The sequence below is a fragment of the Chenopodium quinoa genome, unplaced genomic scaffold (genome assembly GCF_001683475.1).
Source record: "Chenopodium quinoa cultivar QQ74 unplaced genomic scaffold, ASM168347v1, whole genome shotgun sequence".
NCBI lineage: Eukaryota > Viridiplantae > Streptophyta > Magnoliopsida > Caryophyllales > Amaranthaceae > Chenopodium > Chenopodium quinoa.
Window position 1 is genome coordinate 2690796 of NW_018743066.1, and position 24238 is coordinate 2715033.

The following is a 24238-nucleotide window of genomic DNA, read 5'->3' on the forward strand; positions in this document are numbered from 1 at the left end:
TAGTTAATCATACCAATACTATTGGCCTTTAGGTGAAGCATGGTGAGATATGTAGCAACATTGACTTAAGTACGAGGCATCAACCAATCAACATATAAAATTGTGGAAAATTGGAAATTTCAAAGCATACATAAATACATTGAATGCAAACAACCAAAAAAAAAATCAAAGGACCCACCCCTAGTCCCCTAAGCCAAAGGGCAAACTTTCTCCATGAATGCCTAACTTTGTCATTTTACTACTTAAGCCATTTACATTGTACCATGTACTTCGTATTTCTTTATTATTATCACACATTATTTATATTTCATATCCTCCTTTATTTTTTTTTATCTAAAATAATCCCTCCCTCATCAAGATTATACTTTCTTCATCAAAATTATCATAATTATTATTCTGTATACTATGAATCTAGCAACAAATTCCAAACTAATTATAATAATTACCCTCTTACTTCAATTAATTTCCAAATCAACTTCCAATCCTACTTATCTCTATAGCATTTGCTCAAACACCACTGAATTTACCACAAATAGTAAGTACCATACCAACCTCAACACCCTCTTCAAATCCCTCTCCTCCAACGCCACCAACAACCCCACCGGCTTCTACATCACATCTGCTGGCACCAACACAAGCGATGTCGTCTACGGCCTATTCCTCTGCCGCGGTGATCAAAACATCACCGCGTGCAGGGATTGTGTCAAGACCGCAACCACAACAGGCCTACCAAAGACATACTGTCCCAATAGAAAAATCGCGGTAATATGGTACGACGAGTGTACCGTAAGATACTCTAACGAATCGCTCCTTGGAAAAATGGAGCAATCACCTAAAGTGTTCTTAACCAACACTCAAAATATGACTGGAAATCAAACCGCGTTTTCTGATCTTTTAGGAAACACAATGAGTAGTTTATTAGATCAGACTTCGAATAGTAAGTCGGGTAAAAAATATGCAACAAAAGTGGCGAAATTTAACAGCTTGAAGAATCTCTATGCAATGGAGCAGTGTACTCCTGACTTGAGCGCCTCAGATTGTAATCAATGCTTGACGATTGCGATCGGGTCGCTCGACGTTAAGATGGGTGCTCGTGTTATGCAGCCTAGTTGTTTTGTACGCTACGAGACTTACCCGTTTTATAATGGTGCCACTAATTTCTCTACGCCACCGTTGCCGTCGCCGTCGCCGTCGCCGGGTACTAAACCTGTTGTTAGTAATGGGAAGGGTACGTCATTTCACATCTCTACTTATTCAGATTCTTATTCCTTGATCTTTGTTATTAGCCTTTGGCCTGGGTTTATTGAGCTACAGAAAAACTACTCCGTTGTATAGATGGAATTTGATTTTTAGATTAGTGTCTTTTTAATCACTTCAAAATGTTTAAACTCCTCCATTATATATTTTGGAGATACAGTTGTTAATTTCTAACATTTCATTCATTCCTTGCATATGAACATATATTCAATTGATTTTATTTAAACTTAATTTGAATTGTTTTTTTTTTTTTTTAAATCTATTATGAATAGAGGAATCCCATATTTTAGTTATTTTGTGGTTTATAGACTTTATAATCCAAAAATGTGTACACACGATCTCGATGGCATGGGGTATATCATGATTTCTAATGGTCAGTGCAGCAAGCCACATGGTGCAACAAGGGTTACTTATATTCTAGGGTTACTTGTATTCAGGGGTTACTTATATGGGTTACTTGTATTATGAGATTACTTGTATCGTGGGGTTACTTGTATGGGTTACTTGTATTCCGAGCAACTCCTACAAGTAACTCCACACCAAAACCTCATACCAAACCAGTAACACTCTACAAGTAACTCATGACCAAAACTAGTAACACCCATACAAGTAACCCCATAATACAAGTAACCCTTGACAAAATCAGTAACACCCTACAAGTAACCCCTGACCAAAACCAGTAATACCCATACAAGTAACACCTACAAGTAACCCCTGACAAAATCAGTAACACCCCTGACAAAACCAATAGCACCCTACAAGTAACCCCTGCCGCACCATGTGGCCAGCCGCATACAAAAATTATTATATCCACTTCACATATGTTGATACAATCAAATATCCAATCAATCATATATCCTATTTGCTATTTATGTACGAACGCAAGTGTTATTATTATTATCATTATTTTTTTTTTAATTATTATTATGTGAAGCATTTTATACACATTCAAATAATTTAAAGTTAGTGTTTGCTGATAATTAAATGAAATATAATCATAAAAAATTAGAATAAAATATTTAAGCTATGCCATTCTATCTCTCATTATTATTATGATACAAATATCTAAAACATCTCATTTTTTTCAGAATATCTTTTCAGATTTTAAGAGTTTGTTATGATACAAATGGAATTTGAATATAATGGAACTTGAGCCCATTATTCTACTCAATCAAAACATGACAAATTAGAGTTGTATGTAGGGACCACACACAATAATTGTATGTGTAGCCTTTGTTATGATACAAATATAAATTGAATATAATGAAACTTGGGCCCATTATTCTGGTCAATCAAAACATGACAAATTAGAGTTATATGTAGGGACCACATACAACAATTGTATGTGTGGAACCTTTTGCAATACGAAATGTATTTGAATTTTTCTTAAATTTCCAGGAATCCACTCTTATCAAGAGTCAATTGAGAGATTGGAAGAATAATGGAGTGTGTGTGGCCTTTAGTTGAGGATGGGACCACTTGGGACTTAGGAGAGTTACGTATGTGAAGGGGCATTAAATGATTGACGGGGTTATGGGGTTGGTAGTTGGCATCATTTACTTGACTTTTAGTCAACTCCATCACTTATTTTGTTGGCTTAATCCGTTCACCTCAGGTCAAAAAGTAACACAATTAACTGTTAGTTATTTATTTTATTTTTACTTTTTTTTTTTTGAAAGAAACATATTTTTGTAGTTTTGTAAGTGAGTATGAACAAATCTTAACTTTAGGAAACTCTCCTTGGCAAGCTGGATTTGGTCCAACAATATTTGCTTTTTGGGCTGTCTTAAACTCTTAATCCATCTTTGACCCTTGTGTTCTAAGCTAACTTGTATATTTTTTTTATCATGCATTTTTAACAAACAACTTCAAACATAATTTCAATGTCCTTATGTCCATGAACATATCATTCTGAACTCTCAAGAATGACAATTTTTGTTGAACTTATTTTTTTAAGACAAAGAAAAAAATAAAGGTATATAAATCAATTTATTCGTAACACAATAAAATATTGTTCTGTAGAAGTAGGTCGCGTTTCTAATACGTGTTGATTAGAGTAGTAAAATGGATCCATACAGTCATAGTGTCATGACTTGTTATAAGCACAACTTCTTGTACGCAAGGATTTTTTTTTTTTAATACATAAGTTAATTAATCAGTCTTACTTGTCTTATCTACACAGGACATAGAAAATTATCAGCCAGGATCATTGCCGCCATTGTTGCTCCAGTTTCTGTTATATCATTGATAATACTTGCTTTAGTAATTTGTTTTATTAGAAAGCGGTCTAAGAAATACGGTGCTTTACCTCCACAAAATGGTAAGAACACAACAAAAGTATCATTGAACAAAGTTGATCATTATTTTCTTTTTGGTGATAGTAACACTACTTCATCAATTACAATTTTGTGGTGCAGAAAATGAAGATTTCACAACTGCTGATTCCTTGCAATATGATCTAAGTTCACTTCAATATGCAACAGCGAATTTTAACGATGAAAATAAGTTAGGTGAAGGTGGATTCGGTGGTGTATATAAGGTAAAATCATATGTAAATACTAATCATAACTTAGTGAAAAAATTATGTGCAAAGTTGGCGTGACAATTAAATTGGGATGGAATGAGTATTGATATAATCACTAACACTTGTCATACTAATTAATAATCAAATTTTCGTTTCAGGGTACTCTGTCAAATGGACAAGAAATAGCAGTGAAAAGGTTATCGAGAGGTTCAGGGCAAGGCGTACAAGAATTTAAGAACGAGGTTTTGTTGGTGGCCAAGCTTCAACATAGAAATTTAGTGAGGTTACTTGGATTTTGCATAGCAGGAGACGAAAAACTGCTTGTGTATGAATATGTACCCAACAAAAGTCTTGACTACTTCCTTTTTGGTACAATATTCCGTGACCTTTATATTCTATACTTGTAATGAAGTTAATTAGATTTATTTTCATAATAATGCTTGAATTGATGATAATTATTTTTTTTGCTTGCTTGTACATAAATAGATCCTGACAAACAAGCGTCATTGGATTGGGAAAGACGCTATAAAATCATACAAGGGATTGCTCGAGGAATGCTTTATCTCCATCAAGATTCTCGTCTTAGAATCATACATCGTGATCTAAAAGCAAGCAATGTGTTGTTAGACGTGGATATGGTTCCTAAAATTTCAGACTTTGGCATGGCTCGGATTTTCGGAGTAGACCAAACCCAAGGAAACACAAGCAGAGTTGTTGGAACTTAGTAAGTACTTATATAACTCCAACTCTTTATTCATAGGCAAATTATCATGGATAAATTCAAACATGTACAAAATTAATATATACATCGTAATACTTAACATTTATATAATGATTTCTCTTGCAGTGGCTACATGTCTCCAGAGTATGCAATGCAAGGACATTTTTCCGTGAAATCAGATGTATACAGCTTTGGTGTACTAGTGTTGGAGATTTTAAGTGGTAAAAGGAATACTAGTTTCTACCAATCAGGGGAGGCTCAGGACCTTTTAGGCTATGTGAGTTTTAGTTTTCTAATTACCCCCTTTGATTAGTGTATGTCACTCAGCTCTAATATATTGTTAATGATATTAGAAGGAGAAATTGATTTTATTATCAAATTTGTAGGCATGGAAGCAGTGGAATGATGGGGCACCCTTGGAATTTGTGGATCCAAGTATAAGGGATTCGTGCTCGGTAAATGAAGTCCTAAGATGCATACACCTTGGCTTGCTGTGTGTTCAAGAGTCTGTAGACGATAGACCTACAATGGCAACAGTAGTCCTCATGTTAGATAGTTACTCTGTCACTCTACCGGTACCACAAAACCCGGGTTTCTTTATCAAAGATAGGACAGGATCAAACTTTGGCAACTCGGTATGGTCAGATCAATCGACTAGCAAGTCTATGCCTTGGTCTGTGAATGACGTCTCTATCTCTGAAATGGAACCGAGATAAAGGACGTGGATCTATGTGGGTGCCTGGGTGGCACGCACTAAAATTACTTTAGATTTTTTTAGTTCAAAATTCGGCTATATTGATGATATAAAAGGTTATGTCTGTATAATTATTCACCAAGTGCCCCTTCATAAATAGTATCCTAAGGCCCTGTTTGGTAATAGCGTTTGAGGTAGCGATTAGCGTTTTGACCAGTCAAAACACTGCTAGTAAAAAAATTAATCTGCCTTTTTGGTAATGTAATATTGTTTCCTGTTAAATCATGCTTGATTATACATATACTATAAACGTGAAATACAAAGATTGTTTGTTTTTAATTTGGAGGAAAGTGTTTTTCATAAAAACTCTTTTCAGATTTCCCTTGTTTGAATTTGACCGGATGAAAAAAGGAAACATTGGATGGAATGTTTAGTTTCCAATTAGTGGTATTGTGGAAACCATTTTCCTCCAAATTAGGAGGAATGCCACATTTTCTGTAAAAAAAAAAATAAAAGAAAGCAAGTGAGGCATCTACTTGCTTATCAATTGAAGAGAGTTGAGGGTTTGAGATGATTGTACGTAATCAGGAAATTTTTGTACAATCAAACAAAGGAAAAACAATCTTCAATTGCATTTGCGTTTAGAAAACAATTTTCATGGAAAAACAATTGCATCCTAGTCGTGTCACAGAATTTCATGTAGATGCCCATAAATTTAGATTCTCAAATAATACCATTATACGTTCAATGGTACTATATATATGCAGTGCTTATAGTGGTACTAATTTAAATACACTCTTAATGAATATAAATAAATTTCATTGTACGTCACTGTTTTCATTCTTCCAGGCCATGTACTTGTATTATGTTTTAATATTATTTTTTACGGGATATTTTAATATTGCTATGTATTTGCTTGGTCAATACATAACTAATCTATATTACTCCTTACACCCCAATTGTCTCTCATTTTTTTATTATACAACCTGTAGATATTCAAACCACCTTCCATCAGTTGTCCCACTAGACTTTATTATCCATACCAGCCACCATCTGATGTAGAAGTAACTAAGTAAGTGGTCATAACGAAAAGAGCCATTTCTAAATTGGTTGCGAAGATTTCAGTTTTCACTAAAATTTGCAAAATTGATATTCGAACTAATAAAAGATTTGAATTTTCTAAATAATTCGAAAATGGGTACATTATGTTCAAAATTTATACACATCACATCATGGAAGATGGGTATTGTTGTTGCTGCAGTGGTTCTATCTATCTTAGTTACAATATTACTTGCCGTTTTCATATGCCGCATGAGAAAGAAAGCAAAGAAGTATGTCACGTTTGCTACTCAATTTGGTAAGTAAATAACCAAAAAAAAAAAATAGATAATTTCTAATCCTTGCTTTATTAAGTTATGTGTTTTTTTCGGTTAATCTTAAAGTAATTAATTAATTTCTATCTTTTGTTCTAGGAGACCATTTCACAGATGTTGAATCATTACAATATAGTCTTGGTGAACTTCAAATCGCAACAAATCAATTTTCACGCGAAAATAAACTAGGCCAAGGCGGTTTTGTTGTAGTATATAAGGTAATTAAACAATACAGAGTAAATATAGTAATCAATATTAAGGATGGAGAAATTTCTTTATCGAATTGTGAAAGTCTAACTGGCTAATACAAGGGGGGGTGAATTGTATTTGAGATGAAATCTAAAAACTTTTGCGGAATTTAACTAAATGAAATAATGACGAGAGAAGATATAGGCTTTTCTAAATTTCCACTATGTAATCAAACTCTTTTACAAGTGAAGATTCAAACCCGTTAACAAGTTTCACAAATTAGGAACTTGTTCCCAACTCTCACAGAAGCCTTCAGCAACGAAGCTTCCTTGACCTCACTTTACAAACTCACAATCCCAACCCCAAAGTACTTGAATACAATCTGTGATTACAAATACCTATTGCACTCAAGAATATAAGAAGGATAATAACTCTCTTTATGTTATTAGATGGCTACTGGAATTTTTATGCTCAAGAGTTGTGTTTTTCTGAGATAGTTTGCATGAGTATTTATAGAGAAGACTTAGTCATTAACCTCCACTATAATCACGTCCACATGCCAACACCCACTAACAACTTGTGGAGTTATCTTGACAGATGGTGATCATGAAGGAGGTTTCCTAGCCTTATCTCACTAATCCACTATCTCAACAACTTGATAAACATTAGCTATGATAAAATCGTATAATTAGAGATTCTCAAAGAAAACTGTTTGCTAACTTTATCAAAAGTTTGTTTAAAAAAATTTTATTTTAAAAAGGATTTTATTTGAAAAGATAAATTAATTATTTATATTAAAACAACTAGATAATTATCTTCGATAATTATCTTTATTCGAAATTAGATGACTAGATAAAATTTTTATAAATTATCTTTTTCCTTAAGAAATTATCTTTTAAAACTAACTTTTATTCCAGTAGTCTTTTTAATAACATAAGTCATTGAGTTCCCTTCCGACTTTATATTATTGAGTGCTCACAATTAAAACTAGAACGTGAGATTTGCATGAGGCTTTTTAGAGAATGCTACTCCGCATCCAAGTTCCTACTCCGGAATGAACTTTGCTTGAACCCTTTATTCACCAAAGACTCAAAACATTCATTAGTCGAGTTTGTCAATTTGTCCATCAAAACCAAAAGGCTCAACAAATTCCCCCTTTTTGATGATGACAAACATTGACAAACTTAGGTAAATAAATTTGATTATTCTATTCTCATCATAATGCCCAATTTGCACAATTTGTTTGTGTTTTAGGTACGAACTATAGCCAGAGGTGGGGACTTGAAACAAGTTCCCTAAATATGCAACATCAAAATGAATGTGAGTATTTTTTACTGTAGCCGTGCATACACCATTGTTGTGTTTGAAAGTATTTTTGAATTCAAACAAAAGCTTAGGGTAAATTGGATAGTGAGAACAATTTTGGAACAAATGCACCCATTCTTGATAATCAATTAAGGAGATGAATTCGGAGAACTTACTTGCCGTACACCAGTCATAATTGATGTGATAGCCGTGAGTGTAGTTCCAAGATGGAGACTTTTGAGAGCTTCGCCTCTTTCTGTCACCTCCTTTCACGGTTGTAGCCTTTCTCTTTGTCGGAGCTTAAGGGTGAACGACGGCAAGTGGGACTGGTTCAGGGGAGCCGCCAGCAGAGGAAGGTTTCCGGGTTATTGGTGGTTTCGGTGTTGAGTTTAGGTTGGTTTTCATGGTTATGAAGGTGAGTTGAAAGGAAGGAGAAGATGAATAGTGTGAAATAGGAAGGAGAGAGAGTGAGTCCGGTTTTTATGAGGGTGTATGGAGAAGTTAATTTGATGTGATTGATTAGGGTGGAGTGTTAAAGAAAAAAAGAGTTTAATTGGGAAGGGTGAGAAAAAGTGACGGTTTATATGGTGAGGTAGTAGAGTAGTTTTAGGGGTAGTAGGATTTTAATAGGGTGAATTAATTGCAACTTTCAAAACTTATCACAATAAAAGATAAACGTGTAAAAGATAAGAAATATACGGAAAGTAAGGAGTAGTGAATATACTGGCTCCTTATCTTACGAAAAAAAATCTTTTTGTATTTTTGAATTGTATGAGGAATAGAAAAAGAATTGAACATAAAAAATAAGGAAGGAAAAAGATAAGAATAAAAAATAAGGAAGAAGAAAAAAAATAAGAATAAAAAATAAGGAAGAAAAAAAATAATAACAAGAAGGAAAGCAGATAAAAAAAATTAAGAAGATAGATAAGTGCAAATTGATCGTAAATTATGATGATAATTTACGTGATCATAATACAGAGAATAAAGAATGATTAAAAGTATGTATAAGTGACTTTTCAATACTTCACAAATATTTCCCCTAGGTAATTTCAGCTGTGTTATGCACACAAGATTGAGCATAGCATTGTTAGTTACATCGATTTTACCTTAGGGGTTCCAAACAAAAATCACTTGAGCCGTAGCATCCCCAATTCCACACGCATCTTTTCAAACTTGTCTCTGCTTAAAGGCTTAGTTAATATATCAGCAATTTGACATTCAGTAGAAATAAAATCTAGCTTAATTAAGCCCTTTTCAACATTATCTTTCAAAAGTGATGCCTTACATGTATATGCTTAACTTTAGAGTGTTGTACTGGATCTTTAAAGATGCAAATGGCACTTGTGTTATCACAATGAATAGGAACGCACTCTAAAATAATGCCATAGTCACGCAACTGTTGTTTTATCCATAGCAATTGAGAGCAACATGCAGCAGCAGCCACATATTCTGCTTCGACAGTGGATAGAGCAACAGTGTTTTGTTTCTTGGAACTCCAAGAAACCATGCAAGAGCCTAAGAATTGGACCATACCTGACGTGCTTTTACGATTTACTAAATCTCCTGCATAGTCAGCATCAGCATATCCTCTTAGGTCAAACGAGTCACTTTTGGATAGAACAGACACAAGTCTTCCGTCCCTTTTAAGTATCGTAGAATCCTTTTGACGGCTGTTAGATGCGATTCCTTTGGATCCGATTGAAATCTTGCACAAAGACCTACACTAAGCAAAATGTCAGGTCTGCTAGTAGTTAAATATAACAAGGAACCAATCATACCTCTGTATTTTGTTTGGTCCACACGAGTTCCCTTGGGGTCTTGGTCCAACCTTGTGGTTGTTCCCATGGAGTGTGGTTTATCTTTGTGCTTTCCATACTGTATTTTTTCAATAACTCCTTCACATATTTCTGCTGATGGATCATTATTCCTTCGTTAGTTTTGCTTAATTTGGAGCCCAAGAAAGAAGTTGAGTTCCCCCATCATGCTCATCTCAAACTCACTGCTCATTAAATCGGCAAAGTACTTGCACAAGGATTCATTAGTTGCACCGAAAATAATATCATCAACATAAATTTGTACAATTAATAAATGAGTTCCTTTTGATTTTAAGAACAAAGTTTTATCAACTTTTCCTCTTGTGAAATCAATTTTGTAAAAGGAATTTAGAAAGTCTTTCTTACTAGGCTCTTGGAGCTTGTTTTAATCCATACAGTGCTTTATCAAGCTTAAAAACATGGTTAGGAAAGTTTGGATCCTCAAATCCAGGTGGTTGTTCAACATAGACGTCTTCCTTTAAAAAACCATTTAAAAAAGCACATTTGACGTCCATTTGATAAAGTTTAAAACCCATAAATGCAGCAAATGCAATTAAAATACGAATTGCTTCTAATCTAGCTACAGGAGCGAAAGTCTCCTCAAAATCGATACCTTCCTGCTGATTGTAGCCTTTAACAACCAATCTTGCCTTGTTCCTTACAATTGTGCCATGTTCATCTAGCTTATTCCTGTATACCCATTTGAGACCAATAACCTTTTGATTCTTTGGTTTAGGTTCAAGGTGCCACACTTTGTTTCTTTCGAATTCATGTAATTCCTCTTGCATGGCAACAATCCAATCAGCATCTTCCAAGGCTTCTTTGTGATTTAGAGGTTCCAGTGTTGATAGGAAGGCGTTGAATGCACAAAATTTTCTCAGTTGGGATCTCGTCTGAGTTCCCTTACTTAGGTCACTTATAATTTTATCCAGGGGGTGTGACCTTTGATGTTTCCATGGCTTTGGTTGGAATGATTGAGCTGGTATAAAAGTGTTATTTTGAGTTGCTCTTTCTTCCATTTCTTCATGGTGTTCTGCTTCTGCATTTGCTTCGCCTTCTGTGTTTTATGTTTCTTCTGTATTTTGAACAGAGGCTTCAGTATTATTTGGAACTTCAGTAGGTTCCTTATCAGTATTTCCAGTAATTCGAACAGGCTGCTTTCTGGAAATTAATTCTTCATCTTGGTATGTTGAACGAGTGAGACCAATTTCAAAATCTCCATCTTCATATTCCTGTATACATTCATAATTATTAGTTTCATCAAAAATCACATGTATACTTTCTTCTACACACATAGTCCTCTTATTGTAAACTCTATAAGCTTTACTATTAGATGCATATCCTAAGAAGACTGCTTCATCACTCCTTTCATCAAATTTTCCAAGATTTCTTTTATCATTATTGTGAACAAAGCATTTGCATCCAAAGGCTCTTAAATGAGCAATATTAGGTTTTCTCCCTTTTAATAGTTCATAAGGTGTCTTGTCCAACATTGGTCTGAGCATGGCTCGGTTGATGATATAGCATGCTGTGTTGACGGCTTCTGCCCAAAAAATTCCTTGGAAATCCCACTTGCTATTAGCATTGTTATAGCCATGTCTTCCAATGTTCTGTTCTTCCTTTCAACCACACCATTTTGTTGTGGTGTTCTTGGCGCAGAGAAATTGTGACTTATTCCCTGTTCCCTGCAAAATTCATCAAACTTGGAATTTTCGAATTCCGTACCATGGTCAGTTCTCATATGAATAAGTTGATTACCTATTGATTTTTGTGTCTTTTTCAAGAAAGTCATAAACATATCAAAAGTTTCATCTTTACTATGTAAGAATATGACCCATGTAAATCTAGAATAATCATCCACAAGAACTAAGACATATCTTTTTCCACTTCTACTTTGAATTCTAACGGGGCCACAACAAAATCCATATGAATGAGTTCCAATGGTTTTGTGGTGCTTACCATTTTCTTTGATTTAAACGATGATCGAACATGCTTTCCTTTGATGCAGGCTTCACAAATTTTGTCATTTAGGAACTTGATAGAAGGTAGACCGATTACCAAAGTCCTTTGACCTTAATTTGTCAAGAAATGAAAGACTAGCATGTCCAAAACGTTTATGCCATAGAAGTGGATCATCCTCAATAACACTTAAACAGGATAGATTGTATTTTGGAACTTTGTTAAGGTCCACGGTATACGTGTTCCCTTTACGAGTTCCTTCCAAAACGATTTTTCCAGTGTTATTGTTGATGATTTTGCATTTTTCAGAAGAAAAGCTTACAGAGTTTCCTTTATCACAAAACAGAGAAATACTGAGTAGATTATGCTTCAAACCCTCGACTAAAAATACATTGTCAATTGCATGGGAACTTGACCTTCCTACTTTGCCAACAGCAACAATGTTGCCCTTCTTATTGTCTCCAAAGGTCACTGTTCCCCCTGTATAGGCCGTCAGTGAGAGAAATCTGGATTCATCTCCTGTCACGTGCTTAGAATAACCGCTATCGAGGTACCACTGGTTGTTCCCCCTCACTGCGACCTGCAAAAGAAATTAAGGGTTAGTAGCAGGAACCCTTTCATTCATGGGTTCCTGTGTTGACACATTTAAATCAGTTTTCTTCTGCCAAACATAGTTCACATTCTTAATGTACTGATTTGCTTTCTTAGTACATTCTTCACTGCGATGTTCCTTTTTACCACAAAAAGAACAAACGGTCTCACTAGGTAAATTCACATATTTCTTTTTCTTTCCAGTGGACTTCTTCTTATGCACATAGCCTAGACCTTCTGTTCTTTTTGTCAGAGCTTCCTGTACCCACTTAGGAACACCCGTGCTTGCTGTACTTCTACTTTTTCTTGCTATTTCTAGGTCCTTTTCTAGTTTCTCATTTTTATCATTAGTTTCCTTTATCTCTTTCTTAACATGCTCTAGTTCATTATTAAAGATGATTAAAGGAACTTCAGTAGACCTGCAAGAATCAATGTTAGTACACAGCATTTTATATTGAGTCAATTTAATATTCAGAATGATATTCTCACTCTTGACTCTTTCAAGGGATTCTTTTAGCATAATATTTTTATCTAACAATTCAAAGAATCTGCCTTGAACATCATTTCTTAAGCTATTCAGATACTTTACATGATCTCTACAAATTCCAGTTGCCTTTTCGGCTTGCCTTAGTTTTGCACATAATTCTTTATATTCATTTAAGGTTTCTAACAATAAAGAGATTAATTTATCCTTTGAGAGAGATTTCAAATAACTAGGTTGAATGACTACCTCATCATCATGCTTTGCCATTAGACAGAGGTTGGCTACTTCATCGTTTGTGTGTTCCTGTTCCTCTTCTTCGGAACTTGATTCTCCCCACGTGGAAATCATTGCTTTCCTGAAATTTGTTTTAGAAGAGTTAGGCTTAGAGTTTCTGTTTTGATCAGCTTTTTTCCCTTGCCTTTCTCAGATTCCCATAATGGACACTCTTTGATGAAGTGGTTGGTGCTTCCACATTTGTGACAAGAAGACTTGGCTTTGGATTCCTGATTTCTTTTACTGTATCCTTTCTTCTTGTCTAAAAACTTGTTGTTACGGTAGAATTTTTTCAGCCTTCTCACCAACATTGCAGCTTCTTCTTCATCAATGTCAGACTTCTCTTCGGATTCTTCATTAGCTCTTAGTGCTAGCCCTTGACTTTTGACAGTCTCCTGAGTCCGATTGTTCGACTGGATTTCGTGGGTAATGAGGGAACCCGCAAGCTGTTCCAGATTGAACTTGGTGAAGTCTTTTGATTCATGCACAGCTGCAACCTTTGCTCTCCATCTGTCATTGTCTGGAAGACTTCTTAAGACCTTTCTGACCTGCTCATCTATAGGAATTATCTTACCAAGACACGTTAGTTCTTTAATGATACTTTTAAATCGAGTAAACATGTCTTTAATGGATTCTTTGTTTCCCATTTCAAAGCGCTCATACTGAGACAAAAGAATGTCTATTTTGAAACGTTTTAACATCTGACGTTCCTTCATGTGTAACTTCCAGAAGATCCCAAATTTCCTTTGCGGACTTGCACCCTTTGACACGAGTATGTTCATCAAGTCCAAGTCCCCAAATTAAAAACTTTTTGGCAGTAGCATTCATTTCTAGTTTTTCATAATCAGTTTTTTCATATTCATCCATAGGTTTAGGGATTACCTCATTGTTAGCATTCGTTTTCGTAATTTCGTAATCTCCTACTTGTATAATCCGCCATACCTGATAATTCTCTGCTTGGATAAAGATTTCCATCTTATCCTTCCAATAAGGATAATATTTGTCGTTGAAGTATGGAGGTCTTTGAATGGATGTACTCCCGAATTCCTTTTCCTCTGTGTAAGCCATTTTCCCAGGAACTTACTCAACAGGGTTGCCTGCGTGCTCTGAGTTCCCGCTCTGATACCAACTGAAAGTCTAACTGGCTAATACAAGAGGGGGGTGAATTGTATTTGAGATGAAATCTAAAAACTTTTGCGGAATTTAACTAAATGAAATAATGACGAGAGAAGATATAGGCTTTTCTAAATTTCCACTATGTAATCAAACTCTTTACAAGTGAAGATTCAAACCCGTTAACAAGTTCCACAAATTAGGAACTTGTTCCCAACTCTCACAGAAGCCTTCAGCAACGAAGCTTCCTTGACCTCACTTTATAAACTCACAATCCCAACCCCAAAGTACTTGAATACAATATGTGATTACAAATACCTATTGCACTCAAGAATATAAGAAGGATAATAACTCTCTTTATGTTATTAGATGGCTACTGGAATTTTTATGCTCAAGAGTTGTGTTTTTCTGAGATAGTTTGCATGAGTATTTATAGAGAAGGCTTAGTCATTAACCTCCACTATAATCACGTCCACATGCCAACACCCCACTAACAACTTGTGGAGTTATCTTGACAGATGGTGATCATGAAGGAGGTTTCCTAGCCTTATCTCACTAATCCACTATCTCAACAACTTGATAAACATTAGCTATGATAAAACCGTATAATCATAGATTCTCAAAGAAAACTGTTTTGCTAACTTTATCAAAAGTTTGTTTAAAAAGATTTTATTTTAAAAAGGATTTTATTTGAAAAGATAAATTAATTATTTATATTAAAACAACTAGATAATTATCTTTGATAATTATCTTTATTCGAAATTAGATGACTAGATAAAATTTTTTATAAATTATCTTTTTCCTTAAGAAATTATCTTTTAAAACTAACTTTTATTCCAGTAGTCTTTTTAATAACATAAGTCATTGAGTTCCTTTCCGACTTTATATTATTGAGTGCTCACAATTAAAACTAGAACGTGAGATTTGCATGAGGCTTATTAGAGAATGCTACTCCGCATCCAAGTTCCTACTCCGGAACGAACTTTGCTTGAACCCTTTATTCACCAAAGACTCAAAACATTCATTAGTCGAGTTTGTCAATTTGTCCATCAAAACCAAAAGGCTCAACAAATTGTGATTTATAAATGAAAAAATCTATCATGTTTTGATCCAGGGGACCTTAAAAAATGGACAAGAAATAGCTGTGAAGAAGCTGTCTAGTGGATCTAGACAAGGTTTTCATGAATTCAAGAATGAGGTTTTGTTGCTATCCAAACTTCAACATAGAAATTTGGTGAGGCTATTGGGACTTTGTTTAGATGGGAAGGAAAAGCTGCTAGTATATGAATATGTGCCTAACAAAAGCTTAGACTATTTTCTATTTGGTATGGTATGTTGACTTTCATCAAGGACATATTACTTTTTTTTTTTGTCAAACAAATTAATTTACTTGATTTTTACGTTTACCAATGTAAAACTTTGATAATTAATATCCTAATATAAATGCAAATGTGTATATGATAATTAATGCGCAGATCCCCAAAGGCATGAAAAATTAGGATGGAGAATACGTTACAAAATCGTGGTAGGAGTTGCTCGAGGGATGCTTTACCTGCATTCTCCAGAGTCATACACCGTGATCTGAAAGCCTCTAACATCTTATTGGACATGGATATGAATCCAAAAATTGCTGACCTTGGCATGGCTAGGATTTTTGGAGCAGATCAAATTCAGAGAACTACAAAGTTAAAATGTTAGAGGCTTAGTTCAGTGGTTACATGGCTCCAGAATGCTAAGCAATTTAGGTTAAAAAAATTCAGCACTTTGAAGTAGCACAAACATATCTGAAAGCCTCTAGCATCAATGTTGGTACTTAGTAAGTTAAAAAATAATAATAAAAAAAAATAAAAAAATAAAAAATTATTTTGATTACATTCTTTTACAACATTAACAAGAGAAGGGAGAAATTTTTTTCAAGTTTTCTAGCTACTTCAAAGTTCTAAGAGGTATATATATGTTTGTGCTCTTAACCTAAATGCTATCTTTTATAGTGGTTACATGGCTCCAGAATACGCATTGAAGGGACAATATTCAATCAAATCAGATGTTTATAGTTTTGAAGTACTAGCTTTAAAAATTATGTGCGGAAAGAGGAATACTACTTTCCAACAACTAAGCTACGAGGATGATCTTCTAAGTTATGTAAGAAACTTGATTACTGATTTGTTGATGGATATAGATATAAATTTTTTAAAAAAAAAATTATAATTGTTCCTAACAAAATTAGAGTATCTAGGTTTGGAAGAAATGGAAAGATGGCGTGCTCATGGAATTAGTGGATGCAAGAATAAGAGATTTAGATCTAGCAACTGAATTCATAAAATGGATTCAACTAGGTTTGTTATGTGTTCAAAAATCTGCATACAAAAGGCCTACTATGGCATTTGTAGTTCGTAAGTTGGATAGTCACTCGACAACTCTTCCGGAGCCTGAACAACCCGGTTTTTTCATCAGAGATGGACTAGACATCGGATTAAGTCACCTAACAAGCAACTCGAATACAAGATCTGTTATTGATGTATCACTGACAGAAGTTGAACGGAGATAGTTCAAGCCATTAATGTATAATCGTGCTTTATTAATGTTGGGCATATTGATGTATCACATAGCTTCATTGCTCAAATGACTCCTATTGGACATATCTTGGGCTATTTAGGCCTTGATCCCTTTTGTCCTCGGTTTGTGGTTGTTGGGCGTAGCTCATCTTGTGAATGAAAGCTAGGTGGCTAGAAATTTGGAGACTTAGTGTTTTGCTACTTGATCTAAAACTCGCTCCATTTGACTCTTGAGACCGCGACCGAATCGACTCATAGGATGATAAAGGCATTCATTTCGGGATAAGGGCATAATTTTTCGTTCTTTTTAGATCCTTTTTTTATTTCCTAGGACACCTTTACTTTCAAATTTCAGGTTTTTGGGTTTACATTCACCTTTTGCGTACCCCCTTGAGCCTTCCACTTTTTGTCTACCCGCATTACAAGCCTTATGAACCTAATTTTATTTTCACCTTTATAGAAATGAGTGAAACTCGAGCTTGGCTTTGTATCTAAGTTAAAAGTTTGGCATAGTGGATGTCTATAATGTAAATTGCAAGGGACGTGTTTGTTTCCCCAATTAAATCTTTTGGTAAAAAAAAAAAAAAAAAAAAAAAAAAAAAAAAGTTGGAATAAGAATGCACAAGTAAGGCATCGATCTTGTATATAGTTTTAGAGTTAGTTGGGGGGTATAATACCCACCAACTAAGGTTAGTTGGCCTTGGTTTTGCTCGATTCATTAATGTTTCACTCTTAGGAGCTTACACCACCAGCCAGAATTTTTTTTTTTTTTTTTTTTTTAACCCTTACCCCAAAGCCATTTCATTGCACCTTAAAAGCCCTTTGGACCTTGAGTGATTGAGTCAATGTCGGTGGAGAGAGTCATGGGTCGAGCTTTTAGATTGGATTTGCATTTACTAAGTTAGGGCAATCCTACCTTGCCCACCTCCTTGTTGTTCTCCTAATTCTCTTGTGGAATTCGAGACGACTAGCCGCCTAGTGTACATGATCGAGATGAGGAAGGTTGCCTTGGTGAGGGACAATTGGAGGATAGGATCTTTATAGTCCAAGCTTTTGAGCATGAGCTATGTGGCCTTCAACCAGGAGCATTAGCTAGCTTGTCCACCTATCTTGTCAAGAAGCTTGCGCATCCTTGTGATTGCATTGTAGTGAAAGTTCAACCATTCATGTTTGTGTTTCTTTCCCTTTTTATTTTTCTATTTTTCTATTTTTCTATTTGTCTCTAAAAACCTTGCCTTGATTTAGTGCGAAGTTGTGGGTTAATCTCTCTCGAAAACCCTCACGAGAGCATACTCGTCCTCCTAAGTGACTTGGGGGTTTAAATGGCTTGTCGTTTACGCTAAAAACGACCGTGATTCCTACGAAAGTGAGTTAGTGTATAGACTTATGCTTTTGGTTATTTTTGTTTGCTTATTTTACTTCGCTCGAGGACGAGCAAAGGACTTAGTTGGGGGGAATTTGATCAGTGGCCATTTGGCCCACTTTTCTACTTCGTTTCTTCCCCGATTGAGCCCTTTGTTTGCCCTTTTTCCTCTATTTTAGCTTAGTTTTGTTATTATTGAGCATATTTGTTACTTGGAGTGGTTTTGAGTCATTTTTGGCTCATTTCCTAAGGTTTTATTCCTCTCCTTTAACCCATTTCAATTTGCTCCTATTAGAACCTTTCCTATGATTTGTGTTTTCCATCTTACAGGTCCTCCCGTGGCTAAGAAAGCAAGGATTGGATGCAAGGATTAGGCATGCTTTGGAGTCAAAGGGATTGGAGCATTAGAGCCCAAAATATGAAGGAATGAAGAGTTCAGAGCGGGCGCTCTAGATATGGAGCGGGCGCTCTGTATTCCTTGCTGCAGAAAAACCAAGTACCCAACCCTCAGAGCGGGCGCTCTAATGTTGAAGCGGGCGCTCTAGCTCCCAGAATAATCAGAGCATTTTCTGCGAGACTTCAGAGCGGGCGCTCTGGCCTTAGAGCGGGCGCTCCGTGTTCCCCTGACCGATTTGAACTCTGCTACACGCGTAGGCCGACGGCTCTAATTATTTTACTCTGCACGTGATGCCTAAAATTTTGGGCCTTGATTTGGGTTAGGTTTTAGAGGAGAGGTATGTAGAGAGAGAAATATTAGAAAATCAGATTTCAGCTTATTGTTTTTTTTTCTTTCTTTTGCACTTTAGATTAGTTAGGGTTTAGTTCCTCATTAGATCTAAAACACTACTCTTTGTCACTCTCTTTCATTTTCAATCCAAGATTAAATCTTTTGGTATTATTTCTATCCCTACTCTTTATTTATTGCTTTATTTATCTATTTTAATTAGTTTTAGCTTATCTTTAGTTGTTATTTCAAGTCAATAGAATAGTTTAATATCTTAGTTGCCTCCTTGTTTAAACTTGCAATTTCTGGTTTTGATCCTTTATTTTCTTGCTATTAGTATAATATTATCCTTATTTGCTTAGATTTCATGCTATTTAGAATAGATTACAAGTAGACTTAACATATTCTCTTCAAAGTTAACTTCTTTAGTAAAGTTTAATCATCCTATTTTCTGGTTTTTAGCCATGTTTCTCTCATTAAACTTAGTTTTTGCTTTTGTTAATGTTCTTGTGTGCTTTGGTATGACCCTTCCTTCTCTAGGCTAGGTTTCTAGCTAGGGGAGGGGGAAATGATGAACTAATGATGAAATGAATGATATGTGGTGCAAGATTGGGTAGATTGAGAAGTTTTGCAATTGATTCCAACCTAGGTTTTAGTTGTTAGGAATTAGAGATTGATCACCTCTAAGACCCTATTTTGTGTTGCATGCTAGTTGCGCGAGAGTGAGCTTGTATGTGATGATGACTAGGTTAGGGATGACCTCGACCACCGAGGCGGGGTTGGGTAGGCGGTGTTTAGGTGAGCCCGAGAGGGAATCCTAGATGTTGGACCATAGGCCCCAATTGTTTGGTTGACCGATTGAACCATTCTTGTTGCCTCTAATTGTTGAAATCATTGTTAGTTAGGAATTCTCCCCTATCCCCTAGTGTTTGCTATTCCTTGATTTTCGAAGTTTTATACCTCTGCTTGTTGCTTGTTAATTTAGTTCTTAGTTTATTTGTTTCCCTAGTAGCTATAGATAAATCCATCAAAAATTTATTCCTCCCTTTTCAATTGACTTATAAGTGATCTAAGCAAGAGACGTTTGACCTTCCCTGAGGATTCGACCCCTCTTCCACTATGCTACCTTTGGTTAGTTTAGGACGTGGGTTTTCTTTTTATTCTTGACTCGACCTTTAGGAACTAACGACACCTAGGGGGCCGATCAACGACACCATATCCAACGATCTCCTCCAAACAATTCTTGAACCCGACTCCACGGCTCAACAAGCGTGGGAACGTCTTCGCAATATCTTTCAAGACAACAAAAGTTCTCGTGCGGTGCAATTGGAAGGTCTATTCTCCAATGTCGAAATGAAAGATTTCCCCAATGTTTCTGCATACTGTCAAAGGGTGAAAATGCTTGCCGACCAACTAGCCAACGTTGGTGCGCCGGTCAATAACCACAGATTGGTGCTAACCCTCATTCGCGGTCTCCCGAAATCCTTTGATGGCGTAGCCACTGTCATCCACCAATCCGACCCTCTACCTGATTTCTACAAAGCAAGATCCATGCTCACCCTCGAAGAATCTCGTCTCGCTGACCAAGCTGCCACTGAAGCCATCACGGCGGGCTCTGCTTTGATTGCCAACAGTCATGACAATACTCACTTTAATGGGGACTCCTATCCCGCTAATGATTCCAACCACCGCTCCTCTCACCGCGGCGGAAGAACTCAGGGCCGTGGTGGTCGCGGCCGTGGCGGCAACGGCCGAGGACGTGGTCGCAACAACAACAACCGCGTGGGTGGGTCGAACCATGGTTACAACCAGCAACATCGAACTCCCCAAACTTCTCAAAACTGGAATGCTGCTTTGCCTCCCTGGTCGCAATTTTCTCCTTGGAGTCAGTGGACTCCGCAAGCGTGGGCTATCCCACCTTGTCCCTACCCCACCGCAAATTGGACTCGCCCATCAGGCCCACGACAACAAGGGCTTTTGGGCCCTAGACCACAACAACAAGCGTACTCCACTCATGCCCCTCCTCCTTCTAGTTACGCTCCTACTGACATTGATCAAGCTCTTCATACTCTCTCCCTCACTCCACCAGATGATGGGTGGTATATGGATACCGGGGCTACGTCCCACATGACGTCAAATTCAGGTACACTCTCACCTTATCTTAATTTGGGCAATAATCAACGTAGCATTATAGTTGGCAGTGGACACAAAATCCCAATTCATGGCATCGGTTGCACCTCTCTCCCCTCACCTCATCATTCCCTTTCCTTAAATAATGTCCTTCATGCCCCGAAACTAATTAAAAATCTGATTTCTGTTAGAAAATTCACAAATGATAATTGGGTTTCCGTTGAGTTTGACCCGTTTGGTTATTCTGTGAAGGACCTCCCGACGGGGACAACAATTTTGCGATGTGATAGTTCCGGCGAACTCTATCCCCTCACCAATGTCGCACATCCTGCCCAATCTCCATCTAGTTTTGCTGCTATTTCCCCGTCTCTTTGGCACGACAGGCTTGGTCATCCCGGAGTTAATATTTTGCATTGTCTTAGAAAGAACAATTTTATTGAATGTAATAGACGTTTGAGCACTTATATTTGCAATTCATGGCCTCTTGGTAAACTTGTGAAATTGCCATTTTATTCTTCTATGCCTACTACTTGCATGCCATTTGATATTGTGCATAGTGATCTTTGGACATCGCCGAAAATGAGTTCGGCGGGGCATGTTTATTATGTGCTATTTTTGGATGATTTTAGTAACTTCTTATGGACTTTCCCCCTATGTAAAAAGTCACAAGTATACTCCTTCTTTATGCATTTTCGTGCCTATGTGTCCACTCAATTCGAAAGACAAATCAAATGCTTCCAATGTGACAATGGCAAAAGAATATGACAATGGCCCCTTTAGTACACTTTGTGAACAAAATGGCATGCTCTTTCGTTTCTCTTGCCCTCACACCTCCTCTCAAAACGGCAAAGCCGAAAGGAAAATACGCACCATCAACAATATGGTTCGTACCCTTCTTGCTTACTCTTCCATGCCCCCCTCCTTTTGGCATCATGCCCTTGAAATGGCAACCTACATTCACAATATTCTACCTTCTAAAACTATTGCCTCTAAATCCCCCACTCAAATGCTCTTCCACAAAGATCCATCTTACTCTCATTTACGTGTTTTTGGATGCCTTTGTTATGCGCTTTTCCCCTCTACCTCTATTAACAAACTTCAAGCTCGGTCTACCCCTTGTGTCTTCTTAGGCTACCCACCTAATCACAGAGGGTACAAATGTTACGATATGTCCACTCACAAAATCTTTATATCTCGACATGTTGTATTTGATGAGAGTCAATTCCCTTTTGCCAAAATCCATACTCCAGCAGCCCATTCGTATGATTTCTTAGACATTGGGCTCAGCCCAACCATCCTACATCAACTTCACACTCATGCTGCTTCTCCTCCTAACCCACCAGAAAATACGACCCATGTGCCCACCTCTCCTGGCCCTAACACGCCTAAGCCCATTCCCTTCTCTTCTCCTTCTCCTCTCGTGGGCTCCCCAACTCAGCCCACACCTCCTACTCATCAAATGGGCTCAGCAAGCCGGCCTACTACTTCCCCTCCTATTTTAGCCCAGATCTAACCTCAGCAAATTTCCCAACCCACAAAAATGACCACCAGAAGCTCAAATGGCATTTTCAAGCCAAAACGCCACTTCAACCTCACTGCCTCCTCTCTGCCTTCCCCCCTCCCCCGCAACCCGATTGCCGCCCTCTCCGATCCGAATTGGAAAGATGCTATGTTTGATGAATATAATGCCCTTATTAAAAATAAGACGTGGGAGTTGGTGCCCCGGCCTTCTAATGTCAATGTTATACCTTGTATGTGGCTTTTCCGCCACAAGAAAAATGCTAACGGTGGTTTTGAGAGGCAGAAAGCCCGTCTTGTTGTTAATGGCAGGAATTAACAGGTTGGCGTCAATTGTGATGAAACATTTAGTCCCGTGGTCAAACCGGCAACGATTCGCACCGTCCTAAGCATTGCTCTATCCAAGTCATGGTCCATTCACCAAATGGACGTCAAAAATGCTTTCTTGAATGGTACTATTGATGAAACAGTGTACATGCACCAACCTCCCGGGTTTAGGGACCCCAATAATCCCTCACATGTATGCCTTCTTGATAAGGCTCTCTACGGTCTCAAGCAAGCACCACGGGCGTGGTATCGTCGGTTTGCTAATTTCGACGCCACCATTGGATTTATTCATAGCAAATCCGATCACTCACTATTCATCTATTGTCATGGCAAAGAGGTTGCCTACATTCTTCTCTACGTCGACGATATCATTCTCACGGCCTCCTCCAAATCTCTTCGGTTATCCATCATGGCCAAACTCAAGGCCGAATTTGCAATGAAGGATCTTGGCTTACTCAACTCCTTTCTTGGCATTTCGGTAACTCATCACAGCAATGGTCTTTTCCTCTCCCAAAAGTCATATGCTGAAGAAATTATTGCAAAAGCAAACATGTCCTCATGTAATCCATCTTCCACCCCAGTAGACTCCAAAGCTAAGCTAAGCGCCACATCGGGCTCCCCCATCGAAGACCCCACTCTATACCGCAGCTTGGCAGGGGCGTTGCAGTACCTTACCTTCACCCGCCCCGACATCTCGTACGCCGTCCAACAAGTCTGCCTTTTTATGCATGACCCGAGGCAGGAACACTTGCAAGCTCTACGCCGAATTCTTCGATACTTAAAAGGCACACTTAAACACGGGCTTCACTTGTATCCTTCATCCATTTCAGCTCTAATCTCATACACCGACGCCGACTGGGGTGGCTGCCCAGACACACGGCGTTCCACCTCCGGCTACTGTGTCTTCCTCGGCGATAACCTCATCTCTTGGTCCGCGAAATGCCAGCCAACTTTATCTCGGTCCAGTGCCGAGGCCGAATACCGCGGAGTTGCAAATGTGGTGGCTGAATCGTGCTGGCTTCGCAACCTCCTGCTCGAATTAAGGTGCCCAATTCGCAAGGCCACGGTGGTTTATTGCGATAATGTAAGTGCCGTCTACCTCTCCGGCAACCCCGTTCAACACCAACGAACAAAGCACATCGAAATGGACATACATTTCGTCCGAGAAAAGGTTAGCCGAGGTCAAGTTAGAGTGCTTCATGTTCCCTCCCGCTACCAAATCGCTGACATATTCACAAAAGGACTGCCACAACTCCTTTTCGAAGACTTCCGAGACAGCCTTAGCGTTCGTTTACCTCCCGCTACGACTGCGGGGGTGTATTAG

General features: G+C 37.4%; 3 protein-coding genes across 3 annotated transcripts; 2 read left to right on the top strand and 1 right to left on the bottom strand.

Annotated features, from left to right (window-relative positions):
* The first annotated feature begins 264 nt into the window (after positions 1 to 264).
* LOC110731404 (cysteine-rich receptor-like protein kinase 10) lies at positions 265 to 5495 on the top strand. Its single transcript, XM_021911272.1, has 7 exons — positions 265 to 1228; positions 3440 to 3577; positions 3675 to 3796; positions 3940 to 4150; positions 4268 to 4505; positions 4629 to 4779; positions 4889 to 5495. The coding sequence occupies exons 1-7, from the start codon at positions 406 to 408 to the stop codon at positions 5216 to 5218; spliced, it is 2013 nt and encodes a 670-aa protein (XP_021766964.1). The 5' UTR covers positions 265 to 405; the 3' UTR covers positions 5219 to 5495.
* Positions 5496 to 9330: 3835 nt separating this feature from the next.
* Positions 9331 to 10896, bottom strand: LOC110731177. Its single transcript, XM_021911007.1, has 3 exons — positions 10462 to 10896; positions 10274 to 10353; positions 9331 to 9781 (listed from the first exon to the last, which is right to left on the bottom strand). Exons 1-3 carry the CDS (start codon positions 10894 to 10896, stop codon positions 9331 to 9333), a joined length of 966 nt encoding a protein of 321 aa, XP_021766699.1.
* Positions 10897 to 23011: 12115 nt separating this feature from the next.
* On the top strand, positions 23012 to 24238 carry LOC110731178 (uncharacterized mitochondrial protein AtMg00810-like). The gene has a single exon (XM_021911009.1). It carries the CDS (start codon positions 23012 to 23014, stop codon positions 24236 to 24238), a length of 1227 nt encoding a protein of 408 aa, XP_021766701.1.